General features: G+C 36.3%; 4 protein-coding genes across 12 annotated transcripts; 1 reads left to right on the forward strand and 3 right to left on the reverse strand.

The window, feature by feature from the left end:
- Window positions 1-1,297: 1,297 nt before the first annotated feature.
- Window positions 1,298-3,852, reverse strand: LOC120253217. Its single transcript, XM_039261542.1, has 5 exons — window positions 3,749-3,852; window positions 2,485-2,571; window positions 2,273-2,355; window positions 1,843-2,098; window positions 1,298-1,758 (listed from the first exon to the last, which is right to left on the reverse strand). The coding sequence occupies exons 1-5, from the start codon at window positions 3,850-3,852 to the stop codon at window positions 1,485-1,487; spliced, it is 804 nt and encodes a 267-aa protein (XP_039117476.1). The 3' UTR covers window positions 1,298-1,484.
- A 425-nt stretch (window positions 3,853-4,277) lies between these two features.
- Window positions 4,278-6,909, forward strand: LOC120253111 (probable 2-oxoglutarate-dependent dioxygenase AOP1). 2 transcript variants are annotated; one of them, XM_039261395.1, is made up of 3 exons: window positions 4,278-4,764; window positions 4,852-5,168; window positions 6,388-6,623. In XM_039261395.1, exons 1-3 carry the CDS (start codon window positions 4,367-4,369, stop codon window positions 6,483-6,485), a joined length of 813 nt encoding a protein of 270 aa, XP_039117329.1. In that variant the 5' UTR covers window positions 4,278-4,366; the 3' UTR covers window positions 6,486-6,623. The 2 variants fall into 2 exon arrangements, with proteins under 2 accessions (XP_039117329.1, XP_039117328.1); XM_039261394.1 differs by having other exon boundaries at window positions 4,280-4,764; window positions 4,852-5,182; window positions 6,388-6,909.
- Window positions 6,910-8,733: 1,824 nt separating this feature from the next.
- On the reverse strand, window positions 8,734-11,708 carry LOC120253112 (protein TIFY 8-like). 2 transcript variants are annotated; one of them, XM_039261396.1, is made up of 7 exons: window positions 11,354-11,708; window positions 10,584-10,681; window positions 10,340-10,482; window positions 10,031-10,231; window positions 9,821-9,908; window positions 9,152-9,311; window positions 8,734-9,054 (listed from the first exon to the last, which is right to left on the reverse strand). In XM_039261396.1, the coding sequence occupies exons 1-7, from the start codon at window positions 11,538-11,540 to the stop codon at window positions 8,972-8,974; spliced, it is 960 nt and encodes a 319-aa protein (XP_039117330.1). In that variant the 5' UTR covers window positions 11,541-11,708; the 3' UTR covers window positions 8,734-8,971. The 2 variants fall into 2 exon arrangements, with proteins under 2 accessions (XP_039117330.1, XP_039117331.1); XM_039261397.1 differs by having other exon boundaries at window positions 10,584-10,710; window positions 11,354-11,482.
- Window positions 11,709-12,149: 441 nt separating this feature from the next.
- LOC120253030 (transcriptional corepressor LEUNIG-like) lies at window positions 12,150-20,648 on the reverse strand. Of its 7 annotated transcripts, none has more exons than XM_039261267.1 (19): window positions 20,386-20,648; window positions 19,757-19,854; window positions 19,541-19,650; window positions 19,293-19,304; window positions 18,829-19,203; window positions 18,648-18,736; window positions 18,138-18,225; window positions 18,005-18,071; window positions 17,567-17,616; window positions 16,716-17,030; window positions 16,246-16,428; window positions 15,276-15,491; window positions 15,009-15,153; window positions 14,755-14,867; window positions 14,482-14,631; window positions 13,965-14,120; window positions 13,649-13,774; window positions 13,142-13,348; window positions 12,150-12,596 (listed from the first exon to the last, which is right to left on the reverse strand). In XM_039261267.1, the coding sequence occupies exons 1-19, from the start codon at window positions 20,415-20,417 to the stop codon at window positions 12,453-12,455; spliced, it is 2,676 nt and encodes an 891-aa protein (XP_039117201.1). In that variant the 5' UTR covers window positions 20,418-20,648; the 3' UTR covers window positions 12,150-12,452. The 7 variants fall into 7 exon arrangements, with proteins under 7 accessions (XP_039117201.1, XP_039117207.1, XP_039117208.1 ...); XM_039261272.1 differs by having other exon boundaries at window positions 12,453-12,596; window positions 14,755-14,864; window positions 15,009-15,126; window positions 20,386-20,647; XM_039261271.1 differs by having other exon boundaries at window positions 12,453-12,596; window positions 15,009-15,126; window positions 20,386-20,647.

Consider the following 20,648-nt stretch of genomic DNA (forward strand, 5'->3'; position numbering starts at 1 on the left):
ACTCAGAAATGTTCCTGACTAGTCCCTCTATTTTTGAAAATGTACCCACTTAGTTAGAAATGCTCCCAACTAGTCCCTCTACTTTTAGAAATATGCCCACTTAGTCCCTCTAAATGGGCACATTTTTAAAAGTAGAGGGACTAGTCGGGAGCATTTCTGAGTAGAAAGACCAAAAAAAAAGAGAAAGAAAAATACATGAACTATTTTGGTGATTATACCAAGTTTTTTTTAGCTACCACAACCACACACATTAAATTCACAAAGTGGATCTTACTTTTCTGATAACCATAGTTTTTTTAACTACCACAACCACACACATTAAATTCTCAATTATACAAATTCCCAACTATGTAGTGAAAATGAGTCAAATCCTAAATTTTTTATATGAAAGATAATGATACTACCATTCGGCAATTACACCAATAGTGATTTAAACTATAGTGTCTTTTATAATTGCTTGTTAGGTTTTTTCCATTCTCAAGTAAGGCGTACCATCTGTGACCATATACAGTACCCATACACAATAAATCTTCACATCAATAAGGAAAAAAGATAGCTTATATACAAGAAAACATAAGTATTACTTAAGCAAGGAAAAAAGTAGCTAGGTAAATATTTGTATGTATATTTACATACATATGTATGTACATATACAAGTATCTATGTACATACACAGGTATGCATGTAATTAAGCATCTATATATAAGCATGTATATACATGTGTAGGTATCTATATACATATGCAAGTATGTATGTCGATAAATATATACATATAAGTATGTACGTATAGCAAACATTTAGCTCGGGAATCCCTTCTAGGTGAGCTTACAACTGCTAAAACTTTGGTTGGACAAAAAATAGCCCAAGATAGAAATTAAACACGTATTATATGGTTCACAAAACTTGATAGTATGTGAAAGTTTAAGCAAAGCAAAACCACAGGGTATAATCATATTTTGTACATTTCAAAAGCTAACAGCAACAAAACATAATTTAGAATTTTCTACCACTTACTAGAATCAATAATTCTTATCACAAATTTCAAGCTGAAATTCAACACACATACCATAGCAGTAAAATTCCAAAATAATTATATATTCTCTAGAAATCTAATAACACCATATATAGACATGTTACAAAAATACAAACAACATTAATAAGCACACAAAGCTACAAAAATGCATCCATTATCATACTCATTCGAGAATCTTTCTGAAATCTTCAGGAAAAGCAGGAAACACAAATCATTTTTGGAAAGAACCTCAACAGATTGAGGCTATTTTATTAATAAGGGGAAGAAAACAAATTAAAGATATACTAGAAACAGAGAAAGGAAACAAAGATGCACTGGAGGAACATAAGCTAATAGGAACAGAAGCTAATAGAGGAAATGGAAACCAACAACATTAAAGTTTTTCATAATCCAATATGGAAGCTCACGACCAGAAAGAAATAGATTTAATGCTTGATAATTAAGGCTGATGTTAGCAAGGTTGATCACAGGGCCCATCCAATATGAAGGTGTGAGGTGGAGTGATGGATTGCCATTCATATTCAAAAGAAATCTGGTGTTGAAGATAATATCGGTGAACCGCCAAGAAATTGATGGATGAGTGTCCGTTAAAGCACGATTGATGACATTGCTGTTGGTGAAGATATGCTTGATCGGAATGTTCTTTTCCCAGGTAGATTGTAATGCTGCGTCCAGAGTAATCAGATCTTGTTTGAAGACGTCGTTTGCAGAGCCAGAGAAACACCCTGAAAAGGAAACTAGATAGTCAGCATTAGATAAAAAAAAAACCCGCAGAAGAGACATACCTGGTGTTGTGAAAGTGGGAATACATAAACAAGAATGGACCATCAGCCCAGGAAAAGTTGTTGCATATAAGATTCCAGCCATGAAAGTTCTTGTTACAGATAGTAAAATCATTAACATGGGCCAGAGCCTTACACACAGCATTGTAACTGCTTAATTGCACATTCCTGAAAATTACATCACACCTGTTCTTCCAATGAAACCAAGCACATGTTGCAATGAGAGAGACAACAAAATGAGAATAATTGTAGCAGGTGAGCCACGACCCATTTGCAAATTTATCTGGGAAAGAAACAAGCCGCTTAACTTTCCTGCTAACCAATCCTCAAACATCCTAAATTTTAGGACAAGATACAAACAGATGTTCTAATGTTTCACGCTGCTGCCCACAAAGGGCACAAGGAGTATTAGGTCCAAGATATAATCTAAAAAGATAATCAGTAGTAGGGAGCCTACCCATAAAAATTAGCCAGATGAAATACTTGACCCGGGGGCCATTTTTGAGGGTCCATAATTTTGTCCATCCATTCCAGTGCTCACTGCTAGAGTCAATTTCATTGAGTTTATTATAAACAGCTGCAGATAAGCTCAGACTGGTAGGAGAAGGATACCACACCCAGTGATTACTAGAAGAGGAATCAATATTAATAAGGTTGTTGAGATCAAACCTGATGTTGTTGCCAAGGAGGCCATTATGAGTATTGAAATCCCAACATTCGTTATGAATAACATCAGCCATAGTCATATGATCTAAACTGTCAACATATCAATAAATGTAGGCATTAAAGCAATAGGGATGCATGAGTACTAAGGGTTCCAAAAAAAAAAAAGGAGGTTTTCCAAGGATTCAGTGAAATTATTTTGCAATGTGGTTTAAGATGATTTGTTGATTGACACAAACTCCGAAAGAACCAAGAGCATTCAGTGAAATTATTTGATGATTTGTTGATTAACATTACAATCCATTATTTTTATACATATTATTCACCTCCATTATTAATATTATTTAAAATAAATAGAATTTATACCAAATTATTTATTTTAAAAAAAATATTATTATACAAAACAACATAATTTGAATGGTATGCAATAGTTTAAATATATTGTTAATTTAAAACCATAATTCTTCCTCCAATATTTTTTATATGTATTTTTTCAATGGAATCTCTAAAATCTGGTGTATTTTTAAATAATTATTAATTTAAAATTATAATATTATTTAAAATTTTAATTAATAAATAATTAACTAAAATTTTTGTTAAATTTTTTAAGAAGGTTTTCACTCAAGCAAAATTTTTAAAAATAAAAAATTTAATTATAACTTTTTAACCATGTTTATGTTAACAAACATACTATATCAAAAAATCTAAATTAGAATAAAAATATTTATTTTAAAATAATGGTAACGACTCTCTCATTGGAAAAGACCCATTATTATTTTAAAGGATTTAGCATTTTTGTATTTAATTTTTTTAAAAAAATTCTCCTTTTATAAGATCTCTTCAATTCCCACCGCCAAATCGAATCAATGCTTGTCAAATAGATTTAAATTTAATCCCCAATTTAGTAATATTCGGTTTTGAAAACATTATAAAAATATTCCATAATAATTATTTAAAAAATAAATTAATAACTATAATTTTTTTTAATTATTGTGATTTATTTGAAACCATCTTAAAATATTTTTGAATTTTTTAAAATTATATTTAAATTTTTTTAAAAAAAAAATTTAACAATGGTTTAACAAAATATATTAATAATGTCAAAGCCATTTAATTGAATGGTTAAAGGCACGGTCTCTCATGTAATAACAGACGTGTTCGAGTATAACTCTGAAAATAAGAGTGAGATAAGAGTAATAGATTGCCTTGAACTTTATGAGCACGCGCTCTGAAAATAGCTTCATCCCCCGGCCCCACACAGCACCACTACCGAGTGCGCCACGGAATGATGCACTCGGACTCCACTGAGCAGTGAGCACTGCCACATGACAAAAATTCCTGGCTCACTTGCACCCTGTCTCTTTGTGTCACCATGTCATCGGTTTATGTTCGGGTGCTCTTCCCCTAGTTATAGTGTTTTTTTTTTCCTTTACAACACAATGCTTTTTTTTTTCTTATCTTTTTTTTGTTTGTTTAATCTCATTTTTTTAATAAATCTCCACCTTTACAAATTAAAAAACAAAAAAACCATGAAACATAATTTTTGAGGTGGCCACCCCATTTCAAATAAAGAATCAATCAGAAACAAAGCGCAAGATCCAAATCTGCCAGCTTCAATTTATTTTTTTTATAAGTTTTTGTGGTAACTTTATATTATTTATTAATTTTTTTTTATTGTCCTGGGTTGGGGAGGCGATAATGATGGGCCAGAACCATTGAACTTTAATAATGCTCTGACAGCTGTACGTGTCAATAATTAATAGTAAGTGCGCCACCGACAAAAAGCCATCAGACGAGTGCGCTTTAATTTCTGGAATATCAGTCGCAGGCCAAGGATCCAACAAGTGTGTACGTAGCTAGCTAGCTATAGCTGCTGAAGTGAAGAATCATGTGCCCGGATGATCAGAAGAATGCAGTGCTTGGACTGCCAAAGATCGACTTCAATGCACTGCATCCGGATCGGCCAGGATGCGAAGGTTGGGCGGAGGTGAGGGCGCAGGTGGCTGACGCGGTGCGGACGTACGGGTGTTTTGAGGCCGTGTACAATAAGGTGACACCAGAACTAAAAGAGAAGGTGTTTGGCTCGGTCGTTAAGGATATGTTCAACTTGCCCATCGAGGCCAAACATCGCAACGTCTCGAACAAGCCCTTCCATGGATATCTCGGTCAAATCCCGAATCTCAGTTACGAGTCTCTCACAATCATGCACCCTCATCAGCCCGATGGCGTCAAGGCCTTCGCTGATCTCATGTGGCCTCAAGCGTCACCCGCCACCGCCACCTTTTGGTACTTTTTTTTTTTTGTGTTTATTTGATTATATATATGAAGCCTGTAATTAATATGAGTTATATATATATATGTGTGTGTGTGCAGTGAGACAGTGTGTGGTTTGTCAAAATTGTTGGTTGAGTTGGACCGGATGGTGGGAAGGATGGTGCTGGAAAGCTTCGGGGTGGAAAAACACTATGATTCTCTGATGAACACTAACAAGTTCATGCTTCGTGTGTCAGAGTATCCGGCTCCTGACAAGGATGAAGAGAAGAAGAAGCTGCTGGGGCTGGTGCCTCATCATGATAAGAATGTCATCACTATAGTGTGCCAGAACCAGGTTGATGGACTTGATATAGAGACTCAGGATGGGCAATGGATCCGCGCCATGCCATCCCCATCTTCTGTCATTATCTTTGCTGGTGAGGCTATTCGGGTATGTGCATGTGTGTTAATAATATCTGTATGTATGTATGTATTTCCATATATATCATTATCTAATAGAGATGGCAATTTGTACCCTACCCGACGGGTATATTCGTACCCGTACCCGGTCAAAGAGGGTATTACCCTCTTTGAGCGGGTACGGGTAAGGGTATTATCCGTTAATTTTTGAGCGGGTACGGGTCGGGTAAGGGTATGCCCCTACCCTACCCGTACCCTTACCTTTACCTTTACCCGTTGAAGAGGGTACGGTTAAAACCTGTACCCGTACCCTTACCCTCTCATATATATATATATATATATAATTTTTTATTAAACTAAACATTTACACCCAATTTACTCAATATCTATTTTCATAGTGATTAATTTGAAAATAATACTTCAAATTTTCTCTTAATATATTATTTTAAATTTTATTTAATTTCTATATTTATATTTGATAATATTATCAAAATTGAATTTTAGATATATATATTAAGAATCATAATTAAATTAAAAAATAAACAAATATAAAAATAATGTTATAATAATTTATTCTACAAATTATAAGAACATCTTAAAAAATAAGATACTTAATAAAAAAATCAATTGGATATAAACTTATGAGAATTACTTATAATGTTTTTTTATATTCAAAAATCTTACTAGATATTTATAAAAATTTGAAGTATATAAAATATAAATAATAGATATATGAAAAAAATTTTTAAACAAAAATCCAAGATGGTTAACGTAGAACAAAAACAAAAGGTAGAGTTACTATTTGAGTCCCAAATAGACGTCGTTTTTATGTGATTATATAATTTAAGATAAACAAATATATATCAACTGAATTTTTGAATTTATAGACATACGTTTAAAAAAATTAGTAATATAATGTATAATTTATTTATTTTTTTATTATTATTTAAATTTAATTCGATAATTTAAACAACGAGTAGCTGAGTACTCTGCGTGAGTATCCCGATCTCTGCGAGTGAAGTAAGGGTATGATTTTTTTTACCCTGAAGGGTACGGGTAAGGGTACGGGTATGGGGTAGGGGTTACGGGTACGGGTAAGGGTTTTGGCATACCCTACCCATACCCTACCCGTTGCCATCCCTATTATCTAATGATATATATATATATATATATAGGAAATATATAAGGTCGTACGTACGTGTAATCATATATGGTTGGATTGGTGTTAATTACCAGGCATGGACGAATGGGCGAACGTATTCACCGCTGCACAACGTGAAAGTGGGAGGCAGCGAGACCAGATATTCAACTATCATGTTCTCACTGCCAGATGATGACTTTGTGATAGAACCATTGCCTGAGCTTGTGGATGAGAGTCATCCTGCTTTGTTCAGGCCCTATACTTATGGTGAATTTGTTCGCTTCTGCCACTTTGAGGGCAGGGATATAAAGTGCCCGCATGACGCTTTCTGCAGAATAGCACCATAACTAATATTAATTAATCCTCTTGAGCCTGAGAAGCTCTCGATCTTCGTGTGTTATCTGAGTAGTGGATATAATTATATGATAGTCTCCCTTGGATTGCCAATTAAAACAAATTAACGCATTTGCTGCTGCTGTTTATCTGGTTCGTGCATGCATGTTAATGTTATGGTCTAAAATCCAAGGTCTTGTAAGGTTTCATTTCAATTGAATGAAATCAGATGCGATTGAATGGGGAACACTATGATGCATTTATAAAATGAAAAGAATTTGAAAGAGGTGAGGTAGAACTAATTTACCATGTCATTTTGATCATTCATTGGCATTTTTCCTCACCTCTTTCAAATTCCTTGAGGTCATACAGGGCCTTTCACTGACATGGATCATGAAGCTGATAGGTGACCTTTATGAGTATATATATATATGTAGAATATATAACTTGTAAGAATACATGAATGTTGGCCAGAAATTAAGTAGTTCAGATTAGAAAAGAGCAACAAATGAAAATAATTCTAAACTAGGCAGTCTGTTTTCAGTTTTGTGTTATATGGTCTAGATATAACTTCTTAACTTATAATCCCATTGCGCAGGGGTTCAGTTTTAGATGGATATGTGTTTGTCTTGTTAAAGTTAAATGCACAAATAAATTTGTTCCAGCTTCTATTTATGAACTATTGTAGCAAATCATTTGGCTCATTCAGCATCATTTTTTTTCCCCTTGCCTTTTTCCAATTTACTTGAGCTATTTTAAGGCCTTTTAGCAACAAGTATCACGGCACTGATAGGTGATGGTGCTGTAAACATATAGATGATGACTTGGAAGGATACACAAAAGCTACAGATTAGGCAAGAGAAAGTGTTTTCTCTAATTTCCATCTGTTTTCAACTTGTTGATCATTTAATGAGCTACCATCAACTATAATTCTGAACTAACCTTTTGGGGCTTGATCCCATAGCAGGGTTTCAGTTTTGATGGATGTATTTTGGTGTAGTTATCTTAATGTAGTCTTAGTAGTCTACTAGCTTGGGACAAAACAGAATATAGTTTCTTAGTACTCTCATCTCTCTCTGCAAGTAAATTTGGTATGTCCTTGAATCAGTAATTAACTGCACCCGCACCCTTTGGAATGGGATATTTACAGAATCCACATGATAAATAATATTCTTTAAAGCGCATTTGAGAATTGAATTGAATTTAATTAATGTTGTTAGCATCTTAACGCTGATTCTGATATCACTAGGCAAATCTAAACTAATTATAATCTTTTATAATTTTTTTAATAAATAAAAACATTAACCTACAATTTTCGAGCAAGATGAAATTAGAACTGTAAGCGTTTATCCTAGAAGAGGATAAACTACCATTCCCATATTAGGGAGTGGGTTGTAATTTTCGGACAACCTGCGGCTGGTTTGAAGCCGTGTACGAGAAGGTGACACAGGAGCTAAAAGAGAAGCCGTATACAATTGCATGCATCCTTTTTTTTTTGGCTTTAAATTGTGTGGTTTATGCAATGAGACAGTGTGTGTTTTCTCTAAATTGTTTGTTGAGGTGGAGTAGATGGTGGGAAGGATGGTGTTGGATAGCCTTGGGGTGGAGAAATACTATAATTCTCTGATGAAGACCAACAAGTTCGTTCTTACTTGGTCTATCAGAATATCCGGCTCCCGGCGAGGATGAAGAAAAGAAAAAGCTGCCTGGGCTGGTGCCGCGTGACCAGACACTCGACTACCCTGTTCTCACAGCCAGTGGATGACAACGTTCCATTGCCTGAGCTTGTGGATGAGAGCCATCCTGTTTTGCTCAGGCCTTACACTTTATGGGCAGGGATACAGAGTGTCTGCTTGACGAGTACTGCAGTAATTAATTAATTCCCTTGAGTCCAAGATCCTCCTCCGACTTGAGATGCTATCTTAGTAGATGGTCCCCCTTGGATTGCCAAGCAAAACAAACGCTTTCTCTGCTGTGCTGCTGCTGCTGCTGCTGCTGCTGCTGCGGCTTTACTTGGTTCATGTTATAGTCTAAACTCCAAGGTCTTGTGAGGTTTCATTTCAATTGAATCAATCCCAATGCGGTTGAATTCACAAAAAACAACTGAGTGGGAAACAATATGTATGATGCATTTATCCAACAAAATAAAATGAACAGCATTTGCAACACTATGTCAGCCAATCTTTGAACAAACTAGGGCCATATATTCATCCTTATTAGCTCTAAGAACCAAATGAAAGCTTAAGGAGGAAAGTAGTATTACATGATTAAATCCAAGATTTGACTTTGGAAAATGCTAAGCATGGAAGTGGATTCAGAAAAAGGTAACAGAGGCGATAGCCTTCCTCATGCATCTTTCTCTCCTTGGATACTTGGTTCAACTGCAGGTATTGCTGGTGTTGTGTCTACTAGGCCACTATGATGACCACCTTAAATCCATCCATACAGAAAAACAAAAAAAGTAGACAAGTTATCCAACATCAGGGACAGAACTAGGTGAAATTTGGTTGATTGTAATTGTATTACCTGAATTCTTTTGGATAGACAAGCCCAAGTCTTTTCTAATTTCTGTAGCCTGGCCAACTGCTTTAGTATAACCGACGTGTGATGGCACACCAGAAGAAGGGGAGTAATTGGTAGACCATGATCCACCCTTTGACCCAGCCAGAGCCAATATCACGTCTGCCTGTTAGCAACCAAAGAAGCGAGCAAATAAACAGCAATGCCATTTTTATGCGAAGTTGAGAAAGATGCATAAAACCAGTGCAGAATTAAGATCCGTTATTGTTATTTATTACAAAAACAGCATGGTAAAAGTCATTGTGCATATGAACATCATAAGCAAATGATCACATATATGACAGAAGAATCTACTACATGTGCGAACAAGAGTTCCCTATATCTAAAAAAAATGCAATACAAGCACAACCATACATCATGGTTAGCAGCATTCTTTCATAAGAGATTTAACTTTCTCAGAAACAATAGTAAGAATGTTTAAGGAAAAGCTAACACAAATCCATCCAAAAGCTATGAATGATGAGTTGTGTTTCAATAATTTAAGGGTATCGAAAAATTATATAAGAGTCATATTCTATCTTAAGAAGCATCAATCTGACAGGTCTCCTTATTTCATAGATTGAATAAGAGACAAAGGAAAAAATAATAATGATAGTAATAATGGATCGAGCTCACCTTGTGCGGATGAACATCATCAAAAACATGTGCTAGGCCATCATAAAATATGGTCATTTGCCGACAAACGGATGATAATTTATGGCAACTGCAAACATTAAACAGAAGGTTCACTAGCATTAATCCATCCATGCAGTTACTAGAGAAAATTTGAAAGCTTTGAGAAACAAGCTAACACAAGGCTATAAGAGAAGCAGAATAATCTTTTACCTGGGTTTGGACAAACCTGGTTCTATCACCAGGGGGGAAGGCTTGGGACTATGGCTACATGGCAAGGCTATGTTTGAGTCTCTCCCACCAACTCCCAAATCAGGGCTAGCAAGTTTCAAAGACTCACAATCTTTAATGCGAGTTCTAGACCCTTCATCTGCCACAACTTTTGAGATAATTGTAGGTCCTGTAGTAGCATCCCTGCAAACATATGAAGGAGGAGGATTGTCTACGTGATTGCTATTTACGGTTAAGCATGAATAGTAGTTCACAATTTGCCTAGGATTTGTGATCACTGATCTTTCCCACCTGAGCGTAAGTGAATTTGTCCCAACACCGATAGAAGGATGGGGTATAAGAGAAGTTGGCCTCGGCGGTCGCATAGAGAATGTTGTTTCTTTAACATCATGTGATCTTTTAGGTGACCCCATAACAAAGTCTTTCCCGAGAATCTAAACATTATATCAAAATATTTTTGGATAAAATATGCAAGAAACCAAAACTGATTCATTAAGCAAAATTAGGAGTTCAAAAGGATATAAACAACATGTACTTTCACGAGACGTGGACTATCAAGGGAATTGGAGACAGCAGGGAGTATTTGATCACTGTTCATACCCATATAAGCTGGGCTTCTGCTTCTCTTTCTTCCTGAGAATGAAATGCTTCTTAGTGTCTTCCTACATTGAATGATAAAGAAGAACACATGTAGTTTCTTTTACTTAGTAGAGATACAGAAAAAGTGATGAAAACTTTTACAACAGAAATTCCTTTAGGATATATTCTAAACTTCATTTTGACAATAATGAGAAAAGAACTTGTGGTTAGTGGAGATGGTACAGGGTAGACATGCACATATATGGGGGTGATCAAAATAGGCTAGACAGATAACAGGGAACAACATGGAGTACCAGTAGTTGGCAGGCCAAGTGAACTCTGAAGAGTATAAACAGAGCAATGTCCAAAACAAGAGCAGGGAAAACATTAAAATAATAATAATAATAATAATAATGTGAACTCTTATAACCGACCTACAAACCCACAGATAATGTATATGTACTTAATCAGATTAACTAGTTTTCAGCCATAATATTAAAATCACATGCTTGAGAAAAAATAAATAAATAAGGTGACCTAAAAAACCAAGAGATTGATAGATAAGAAATTCTCCATGTATTATATTACACAATCATACTAAAAAGTTTTTAAACCCTAAAACCCATCATATGGAGAGCGATATCAGGAACAACAGAAAAAGGCGGAATCTTTATCAACAGATCAACAGTAACAACACGAACAAAATTATTTATAAGAAGAAGAAACCTGAGGCCGGATCAGAGCAGTGGAGCACCAAGCCATAGCCACCGGCAGCGCCACCAACTTCAGAACCCCTGTTGTCCCTCCTCTCCTTCTCCCATTCAGCAGAAACAACAGATGGATCAGGAGACTCACCGCATCTCATCCCTAAGAAATCAAAAAACATGGGCTTATCCTTGTCACTGGCCATCATCAGAACCCGCCATTATCTCCGTTCAAAATGCCACCTTTTTCTCCATAAATGAGAAGTATTTCCAAATAGCCAGCGAGAGCTTGCTAATTGTCTCTCAGAGAGACTAAGAGACAGAGAGTGTGATGTGGCTTTATAGATGGAAAAGTAGCATCTTTGTTTGTTTTGTTTCTTGTGAGCAGATTTCTAGATTTATATAATGTATATATATATATATTGATGCGTTTGCAATATGATGATGAGTAGAAAAGAAAAGAAAACATTAAATAAAGCATGATGATATCAATAACAACATTAGACTTTTTTAACACCAAAATCTAAAATGCATAGAATCTCAATTTCAATTGTACATCAAACTTTCTTGGCTTGCATGATTGTACCTTAAACCAGTAATAAGACGGATATAGTTCTTGTTTACTAGGATTCCACTTTGCCCGGATTAGATTATAATCATACATCTCCATTACACGCTGAAAAGACATTCCCAAGTGTGGGCCTATGTTTTGTTAAAGAATCAACAAGCAATTATTAAGAATAATAAACCAAACAACCAGAACCACCCAAAAAGATGGCTCTGTGAACTGATCATTAATACATAAAGCCACGCATGCATGAGCTGCTCAATTTGATTCTTTCAAGGAAATATATATGTACAGGAAATTTAGTTTGCAAATAAAAGACAAGCCAAATAAATGTGCATACAGAAAGGAAGAACATGGTTAGCACATATGACCCAACAAGGAGATGGCACTTGTGATGTTTAATAGATGTGATAACCAAGGTGACAGAAGGCTTGTCCTACAAAAACAGGCAGAACATTTCAGACCCACTAGAACATGACGCTTCTCCAAAAGGTATATAGACAAAACTATATAGCGGCTTCTTCTTCTTCTTCTTCTTCTTCTTTCAAGTGATTCATTTCCAGAGCTTGACAAACGTATCATGACTTGCAGATGCTATTAAACCAGTCACGTTAGATACTGCCATGGATGCAATAAGTCTTTCATGAGCTGCAATACTCCTCGTCTTGTTCTCGGTCATGTCCCAAAGTTCAATAGACTGTGCAAATTCATGTAGATTTCGTAATTTGATATCCAAGCTTAAAAGAATTCAGAAATAATGGCACTTCCCAACTACTACCAGTGTACGAATGAGATAATAAACAGCTATCCTTATCTTTATGTTTGGTCACTGATACGCATCAGAAAAGGACAGCAAACAACATAAGTAAAAATATTTAAATACTTAGAAAATGTTGCACCGCTGAAAAGCATATTACTTCAAGCAAGTTTAAACGGAATAGGTTCCAATACTTATTAATCTCATGGGTAAAGAAGAGAAATGCAAAGGAAATACAATATACATATAAATAAAGCAGTAGATTGACAGAGAAAGCTACTGCTAGTGCCTGTTACAAGGCCTGAAAACCTGGCTATGCTAAACCTGACTATGCAAATGTGCTCGAAGGCGCTTTAAATTGGACTAATGAAATTTCGGAATCACTATAAAAGGTTTCATAAGAAAGTTAACATTTTTTTTTATTAGTTCTTTGAAAACGGTGAGTGAAAACTAAAGGTAATTAAATATTAGACGGAAGAACTTGCCTGATAAGCGCCAATAACCAACAAAGATGGATAGTTGGGGTGGAAAACGCATGAGTGGAACTTGTTCCCATAGCAGCTCAACTCATGCACACAGTCACCTTCGCTACCTGATCCAACCGACCAAACCTTGACCGAGTCCTCGCTAACAGATGCTACATACTCGCCCGATGGATCCCAACACACAGAATCAACAGTTTTTGCATGTCCCTACGAATGAGAAATGATTGGAAAAAGTTACTAAGTAACTCAAAAGAAGAGGAAAGGGTCACAAAGCAATTCATGACCATATAGTTGGAGAATCCAATGAAACATCCATCAAAAGTGGTTAAAAAGGGGGATCCATCATTTGCGTTATAATGTCAATAATTCCAAAAGCATGTCATACCATGTTTTAACTTTGGTAACTTTGGCTTCTATTGGTTTATTATTCCTAGAATGTTAGACTGAAGCGGATCATACTGGAAATTTATAAGTGGTTCATAAGGAAAGGACCACAAGATCAGTTACCTTCAAAGACTGACGAATAGCCAGAGACTCCACATCTAGGATTGATACTGTGTTCTCAGAAGCAGCTGCAAGATATCTACCCATATGAGGTTGAAATCTCATTTGGGTTGTGCCACCTTCCACAGTCTACAGAGATATTAAAAAAGGTAGAACACAAGTAAGAAACAGCATAACGAAAAGACATGCGCCACAAAGAGTTCATCTCAGCAATCAGTGAGAGGTCCTTTTGAAATCAGAATAATGTCAAGGCTCAAGTATCAAGAAAAGCCTGCCAGAATGAAGCACAGAAATGATTACAAGGAGAAAATGCATATACCTTAAAGACTTCTGCACAACTGCCATTATTTATGCTCCAATAGCGTATTTCCCCGTCCTTATCACAAGAGCAAATAAAATCTTCCTTGATTGGGTGAAAATCTAGAGACATGACAGCTGCAGGGTGCCCCGTAAAAGTGCGAAGGGAATAGCCTGGCTGTAGATAGAATAATCAAATCATATTCATTCAAAGAGTCGAACTTGAAAGACAGATGATAATAGAAGGCAAATCATAAATCACCACAAAAATGAAAACAAACCAGTGCAATTTTGAAAGGCCACAGAACCATAAAGATTTGACTTTTATTTACGTCTAATAACGTAAAAGTTGGGCTTTGTGGTTTTGATAATTCTTTCAAAGATTTCAACTTTCATGTACTTCAAATCCTTCCAAACCATATTATTTATTACAAATGCAGTCAACACCCACATAGTGTAGAAGCTTTTTGACTGGGATAAAATAAATAAAACAACTAGAAGTATTAGCAAAAAATATCGGTGAATGAGTGGTGACTTACATTTTCAGCATCCCAAACTCTAACAGTTTTATCAAATGAAGATGTAGCCAACCGTGGCATGCTTGGGCTAAACCGCACATCAGTAATCAAAAAAGAATGTTCCTCCAATGTCAATTTCAACTTTAAAGTATCAGTGTACCACAAGCATGCCTGCAATGGTAGATCAACCGGCAAACGGTGTGAAATTCACTCCAGCTCTGATGGATGAGCACTATCACACAGAAATATAAAAAAGCAATTATAATAAGTGTTTCATCGATTTATAATTTCAACCTTTTTATCATGCCCCCCTGTAGCTAATAGCTTTCCATCTGATGAGAAGTGGCAACAGATAACTTTATTTGTACTGGCCCGTGCAGAAGCAATCTCAGCAAATGTAAATCCTGCTAAAGCAAATTAAGAAATATCAAATAAAAAGTAACCACTCTAAAATAGAAAGCAAAACAAAGATTATATATGGTTATTCTCGATCACACGTAGATGGTGAAAAATCCTTAAAAGAAAATTAGATGACAAAGCAAGCAAACCTTTGGTAACATCCATACTTCGCCCTATCGCATCCCTTGGATCTGAGTCATCTTGGGATAAAAATGATTCCACGTTATCATCCAAGGCACCATCGTCCACAAACCGATCTATGTCAACCTGTAAGACATGTTTGTTATCACCCCGCTGCCAAAATGGAGTGCCAATGAGAATTCATGCAATCAGCAGTCAGGCCCCAACTTTAAAGCTATATTGCTACCCTTTGCTGAAGAAACAGACAACTATAGAACAGCTTCTTGCATACTCACCAACTGGTTTGTGCCATCAGACGGAAACACAAGTAAAGGCTTGGAAGAACTACCATTATGTTGCAATGAAGGCATATCTCCAGGTGTGTGGGTAGAGGGGGTTGAGGGTGCTGAACTTGGTGAGGGTCCAGTAGTATTTGCAGTACCTGAACTATTGGCAGGGCCTGAGGATGAAACAGGCTGCTTCCGCTTGCGTCCACCTTGATTTTTTGGAGCCTGGAAACACATAATGCATGGTGAAACTATTGAAAGATAATCATGACATCAACAAGGAAAAACTAGGATTTATCTAATTGATACTTAAAAGTATATTTCCAATCCAATTAGAGATCAATAGTTTCCTCAAATGAATGTTCACTAAAGAAATTTTAGCTGTGAGTGATGCAAAGATCAGGTGAAATTTGAAAAGTAGAACAAATTTTAGTTGTGAAGTATCAAGAAATTATTGTCACTAGGAACTGTCTTCATAAAGGACAACCAAAGGAGCAAATTTTAGCTGTAAAATCAGTTCAAACAAAAGATGCCCACAATATACCCATGGGCCTCAAACTAACACTGATACCACCAAAGAACACTACAAATAAGCCTGTATTTAGTTTCCACCAATGAATGTTGACTAAAGAAAATTTAGCTGTGAATGGTGCAAAAATCAGGTGAAATTGAACAAATTTTACTAGTGAGGTATCAAGAACTTGTTGTCACTAAGAACTGTCTTCATATAGGACAACAGAAAGGAGCAAATTTTAGCTGTAAAGTCAGTTCAAACTTAAGATGCCCAAAATATCCTCATGGGCCTCAAACTAACACTGGTTGTACCACCAAAGAACAACACAAATAAGCCTGGTATTTAGATAACTAACACCCAAGACCATTCCAGATTGCACAGAGCTGTAAAATAAAGCATTACACTTAATAACCCGCTGATAATTTCTTATTCTTTTAAAAAAAAAACCCCAAATAATTAATAAACCTGCTCAGGTCCTCGGTAAGAGTTTGACATGCCTCCATCAACAGTCACACTGCCCGTCCCCATCTTCTCTTGCTGATGAAGATGAGGATTTGAACTCTGTGACTGCTGACTTGAAATTGGATGATGTTGAAGTTGTCCCTGCTGACTGCTGTTTTGCTGTTGTTGCTGAAGCTGAGCGATTTTCTACCACAAAAAGAAATGAGGATTGGGAAGGGATTAGAATGCCATTTACGCATTGTGGATCAAAAAAGCCACCGACCAATACTACTGAACAGCAAAGAAAAGAAAAGTAGATTAAGATGTATTAAACAAGAGACCAAAGTAAAAACAGTAAACACAGAACAATGAAATCCAAGTTCACTAAAAGCATAACATAATCAGCAAAAAGAGTAACTACAAGTATGGACCAAAGCAATATAATTCAGAAGCAATAGATATTGGAACAAAATGATGGCAATGAATATTACTACCTTGATCAACAAATCAGTATCTGTCCGATTGAGAACAGGACCTGCGGTTTGCATAGGGGAACCAACATTTTGAATGATATCACCAACAAGATTTGCCTGACCATCTTTTCCAAGAACTAAATTCCTATTATTTAAAAACATCCTCAACTTTCTGCTGTCAATGTCTCCAGCAGGTGAGGATGTCAAATTTTGTTGTGCCTGAAGAAGAAGCTGCTGCTGCTGCTGCGAAGTGAGAAACTGAAGTTGATGAAATTGTTGCGGAGATTGTATGAATGGCTTTTGTTGTAGAACCCCTGTGCGAAGCTGATCTAGGCCCTAAAAAATGGGAGAAGAGGTCACATCAAGAATGGTGTCTGATTTAGATTAAAGCTTTCTCAATAGAAGGAAAAGAGTGATCAATTAAACCAGCAGCCATTCAAGAAGGAAATACATTTAAACACTGGGAAGAGAAATGACAGGCACTTGAACTGGTCAGACATGGCATATACATTATCAAAAGAGAAGTCATTAATATTAGGTTTGTAATTAACCAGCCTTACATAGCCAACAGTGGTAAGAGAATTGGAGCAATATTCATCAATATGATTGGACTGAGAGCAGGAAAATCATACTTCATTAACCAGATTACCAGGTTCATATTTCTTCATAAGCCCTAAGCTTAAAGATCAGGTATAGCAATTTCCTGTGTTTCAAATGTGATCAATTAGGATAAGATGCAGGATTTAGTAATGCCCCTATAAACGTCTTCATCAGTGCACTCGCATGCCATCATTAAGACATCAATCAATGCTTCACTGCCTCAGTATCTTAATTTAAACAATGAATTGAAATATGTTGTGTGACAATCTTACTGTGAGTGGCCATCCTTTCAAAGTCAAGTTGCTCCCAGCTTGATTTGATCCTGCCACAAGTAAAATGTGTTAGTTTGTATTGCCTGTCATGCAAATCAAACATGGATCAAAACCAAACAGCAAGATGACAATTTCCACTTAAATGGAGCTGACAAAAGTTTCACGAGAATGAAAAGACAGGAAAGAATAAGCTGAAACACACATCATATAGAGATGCTTCGCCCAAAAGAAGACAAAGAGAAAAAGGAATATCTAATGCCACCACAGCACCATAGAAGAAGATCATTTAACATCTTTGAATATGATATTGAGCATAAAATAGCCAGAACACATACATGCTCCAAACTATGAAGACTTTTGACAAATGTGGAAACTTCCAAATGTGGAAAAATAACAAAATATGAACACATGCACGAGAAGCTTTATCTGTTTGCATACCCATCAATGAACCATCAAGAGAAGCAGCTCTGGAGTTCAAAACAGGATTCATCTCAGTCTTAATGTCCTGTTACAGAAATGCATTTAGAACAGAAACAATAGGATCAGTAAGTGTCATCTCACAGAGACGTACAGGTGTTGATCCAGGAAGCTGCTGGTTTCTTGCCTGGACTTGCTGCAAAGTTCCAGGAGTACCAACAGTAGAGCCCGGTAAAAGATGCCTGAAAAATAAAGAATGAGAATTCATGACCAACAGAAAGAGTCATTTGCAAAAAGACTTGGCATTCACATCATGTATATGATAAACACACGCATGATTCATTCTGTAATTTTGCCAGAACATACTAAACATGCAAATTAAACCACCAAACAAGTCACGATTATCTCAATTTCATACAGAGAGATCACATCAAAAAAGCCATACAACACTCATGATTTGATCGGCGCAAGCATGACAACTTTTGGGCCAGGACTTAACATCAACTGCCAGAAGAATTTTTTTATGCACGCTAATATTAAGAAAAGATGAACTTAACCCCATTGGGCAATATTTACAAATTTCATGGGAGCCCCATTGATGCGCATCCTAGACAGAATTAGCCAGGTTAATGCCTAAGGATGTTAACAAAAAGAGTAAGTATACCCTGATGATTGTCCAGATCCTGCAGCTGGCTTAGCCATAGAAGCATGGTTTGGATCTAAGAGTTGGCCTGCATTCTCAGCTAATCTTTGCTGCATCAAGTTTTCAAAAAGACGAATAAGAACTCAATATCAACATAATATCATGCAAACAGTAAATTATTTGCAATGCATGCATAAAAAACCTTCATAGATGCCTCATCCAAAGAACCCCTCTGTAGAGGCAATTTTAGCTGTTCCTCGTACATCTTTGTTGCCAAAACATTTGCAGTTCCAGAACTCTGCCGCATCAAAGGATCACCACCTGCAAGCCCATTTGCTGAACCATTCAGCAGATGGGCTCCATCTCTTCGCAACTGCTGGTGTTGTTGCTGCTGTGGGTGTGCATGCCTCTGCATCAGTAGTTGTTGCATTTGAATTTGTTGTTGTTGTTGCTGTTGTTGCTGTTGTTGCTGGTGCTGGTGCTGTTGCTGCTGCTGCTGTGGCTGTTGTTGCTGTTGTTGTTGCTGTTGTTGTTGCTGCTGATGCTGCTGCTGCTCCCGAGCTTTAACAAGTTGAGTCTGCATCACAGGCAACTACAGATTTAATTTTGTTTAACAAAACAGCCATATCAACATGTGGCACAGGCAGAATTTAGAGCAAGAATGACCTTCTTGATATACTGCAAACAGTAGGCAGCTTCGCCACAATCTAGTTCAAATCACAATAGTAGCACAATACTTCTCTATATTGTTTTAGAACAATAGAACAATGGAACAATCCAAAGAAATATACTTCCCAAATGGTGAGCTTGTTCAATATAATCACTCCTATTATATGAATTAAAACCTTCTTCCTACAAGAAAATTATCACACACAGATTTCTCCTGTTCAGAATAAGAAAATGTGATAACTTGCCTCTATATATGTTGCTGCAACATCAGAGTGTTTCTCATTAGTCCTTGCAATGAAGATATCCCAGAAAACAGACCACCATTCAAACAGAAAGCCACCCGGCGCATCAATTGCTGGAAACGAATTTAATCTTAGAGAAAACATAAAAACTGGATGTCCGATGCTAAAACCTAAAGAAGACTTCAACTTTAGCTGCAGTTGAATACACCCAACACTTACCAACAGGATCCGAAGAAACTTTCCCTTCTGCCTGAAATGCCTTTGCAGTGGCCTGTAAATTCCTTTTAATGAAATAATCATATATGTAAACATCCAACCTGCCCCATCATCAACAAAGAAGATTTAACCATTGAAAAGCGCAACCAAGAAACTAAAAAACATAAAAAATACTAATTAAGATGGAAATAGCTCAACAACCAAAACTGCATAAGATGAAATATTTTAATCACTGGCCTGATTACCGGACCGAAAAAAAAGAAAGCCATGGAATCTAAAATGCACTGTCATTTTAACAATATACATCAAAGGAACCAGAAATTAAACGATAAATCCCATAATATCAATTTACACAATAAGAAGCCATTGACGAATGTCTATGACCTCGACCATAAGGCAAAATAGAAGACGAATACTCTCTCTGTAAGCTCCCATCAGATAAAGCGTCAAAAAAGAACATCTTTTTAATGACCAAAACTAAAACCTAAACTCAGAGCCCCACCATAAAACATCTAAAACCTACACAGTCTCAAGATAATAAACAACATTCATAAACAAATCACCAAGCTAAGCAATAAAACTAAATTTCATCAAACAATCCAATATTTAAAAAAAAAAAACAAAAAACTCACATTTTATCAGCTTCCCAGTTGGTTTGCGACATAATTTCAACAAAATCCAACGCCTCAAACCCTAACAAGCTTCAAACAATCCCTACAATCCTCCTCCTCCTCCTCGAATCCGATTCTGAAAACACTCCCATCCCCTTTTCTAACCCAAAGCTGAGCTGAACTCGATCTACTTTTTCTAAAAATCCAGAAGAATCACCAAGGAAAACCAGGGGCCAGGAAAGAAACAAATCGAGAAACACTACTAACAAGTGAAGAGGAAATTT

The sequence above is a fragment of the Dioscorea cayenensis genome, chromosome 26 (genome assembly GCF_009730915.1).
Source record: "Dioscorea cayenensis subsp. rotundata cultivar TDr96_F1 chromosome 26, TDr96_F1_v2_PseudoChromosome.rev07_lg8_w22 25.fasta, whole genome shotgun sequence".
In the NCBI taxonomy this organism is placed as follows: Eukaryota; Viridiplantae; Streptophyta; class Magnoliopsida; order Dioscoreales; family Dioscoreaceae; genus Dioscorea; species Dioscorea cayenensis.

What these genes read in the sequence shown, in the direction of transcription:
- LOC120253217 (XM_039261542.1), bottom strand. Translation starts at nt 3,852, where the DNA reads ATGGTGACACAAAGAGACAGGGTGCAAGTGAGCCAGGAATTTTTGTCA. An exon ending in CTCCTTGGCAACAACATCAG is followed by an intron (nt 2,356 to 2,484) that starts GTTTGATCTCAA and finishes TGACTCTAGCAG; the next exon opens with TGAGCACTGGAATGGATGGA. An exon ending in CATCTGGCTAATTTTTATGG is followed by an intron (nt 2,099 to 2,272) that starts GTAGGCTCCCTA and finishes TTTCTTTCCCAG; the next exon opens with ATAAATTTGCAAATGGGTCG.
- LOC120253111 (XM_039261394.1), top strand. Translation starts at nt 4,367, where the DNA reads ATGTGCCCGGATGATCAGAAGAATGCAGTGCTTGGACTGCCAAAGATC. An exon ending in CCCGCCACCGCCACCTTTTG is followed by an intron (nt 4,765 to 4,851) that starts GTACTTTTTTTT and finishes GTGTGTGTGCAG; the next exon opens with TGAGACAGTGTGTGGTTTGT. An exon ending in TTGCTGGTGAGGCTATTCGG is followed by an intron (nt 5,183 to 6,387) that starts GTATGTGCATGT and finishes GTTAATTACCAG; the next exon opens with GCATGGACGAATGGGCGAAC.
- LOC120253112 (XM_039261396.1), bottom strand. Translation starts at nt 11,540, where the DNA reads ATGATGGCCAGTGACAAGGATAAGCCCATGTTTTTTGATTTCTTAGGG. An exon ending in CTGCTCTGATCCGGCCTCAG is followed by an intron (nt 10,682 to 11,353) that starts GTTTCTTCTTCT and finishes TTTCATTCTCAG; the next exon opens with GAAGAAAGAGAAGCAGAAGC. An exon ending in ACAAATTCACTTACGCTCAG is followed by an intron (nt 10,232 to 10,339) that starts GTGGGAAAGATC and finishes ATATGTTTGCAG; the next exon opens with GGATGCTACTACAGGACCTA.
- LOC120253030 (XM_039261267.1), bottom strand. Translation starts at nt 20,417, where the DNA reads ATGTCGCAAACCAACTGGGAAGCTGATAAAAT. An exon ending in TGAAAGGATGGCCACTCACA is followed by an intron (nt 17,031 to 17,566) that starts GTAAGATTGTCA and finishes CCCATTTTTTAG; the next exon opens with GGCCTAGATCAGCTTCGCAC. An exon ending in GTTGTGCAGAAGTCTTTAAG is followed by an intron (nt 13,775 to 13,964) that starts GTATATGCATTT and finishes ATATCTCTGTAG; the next exon opens with ACTGTGGAAGGTGGCACAAC.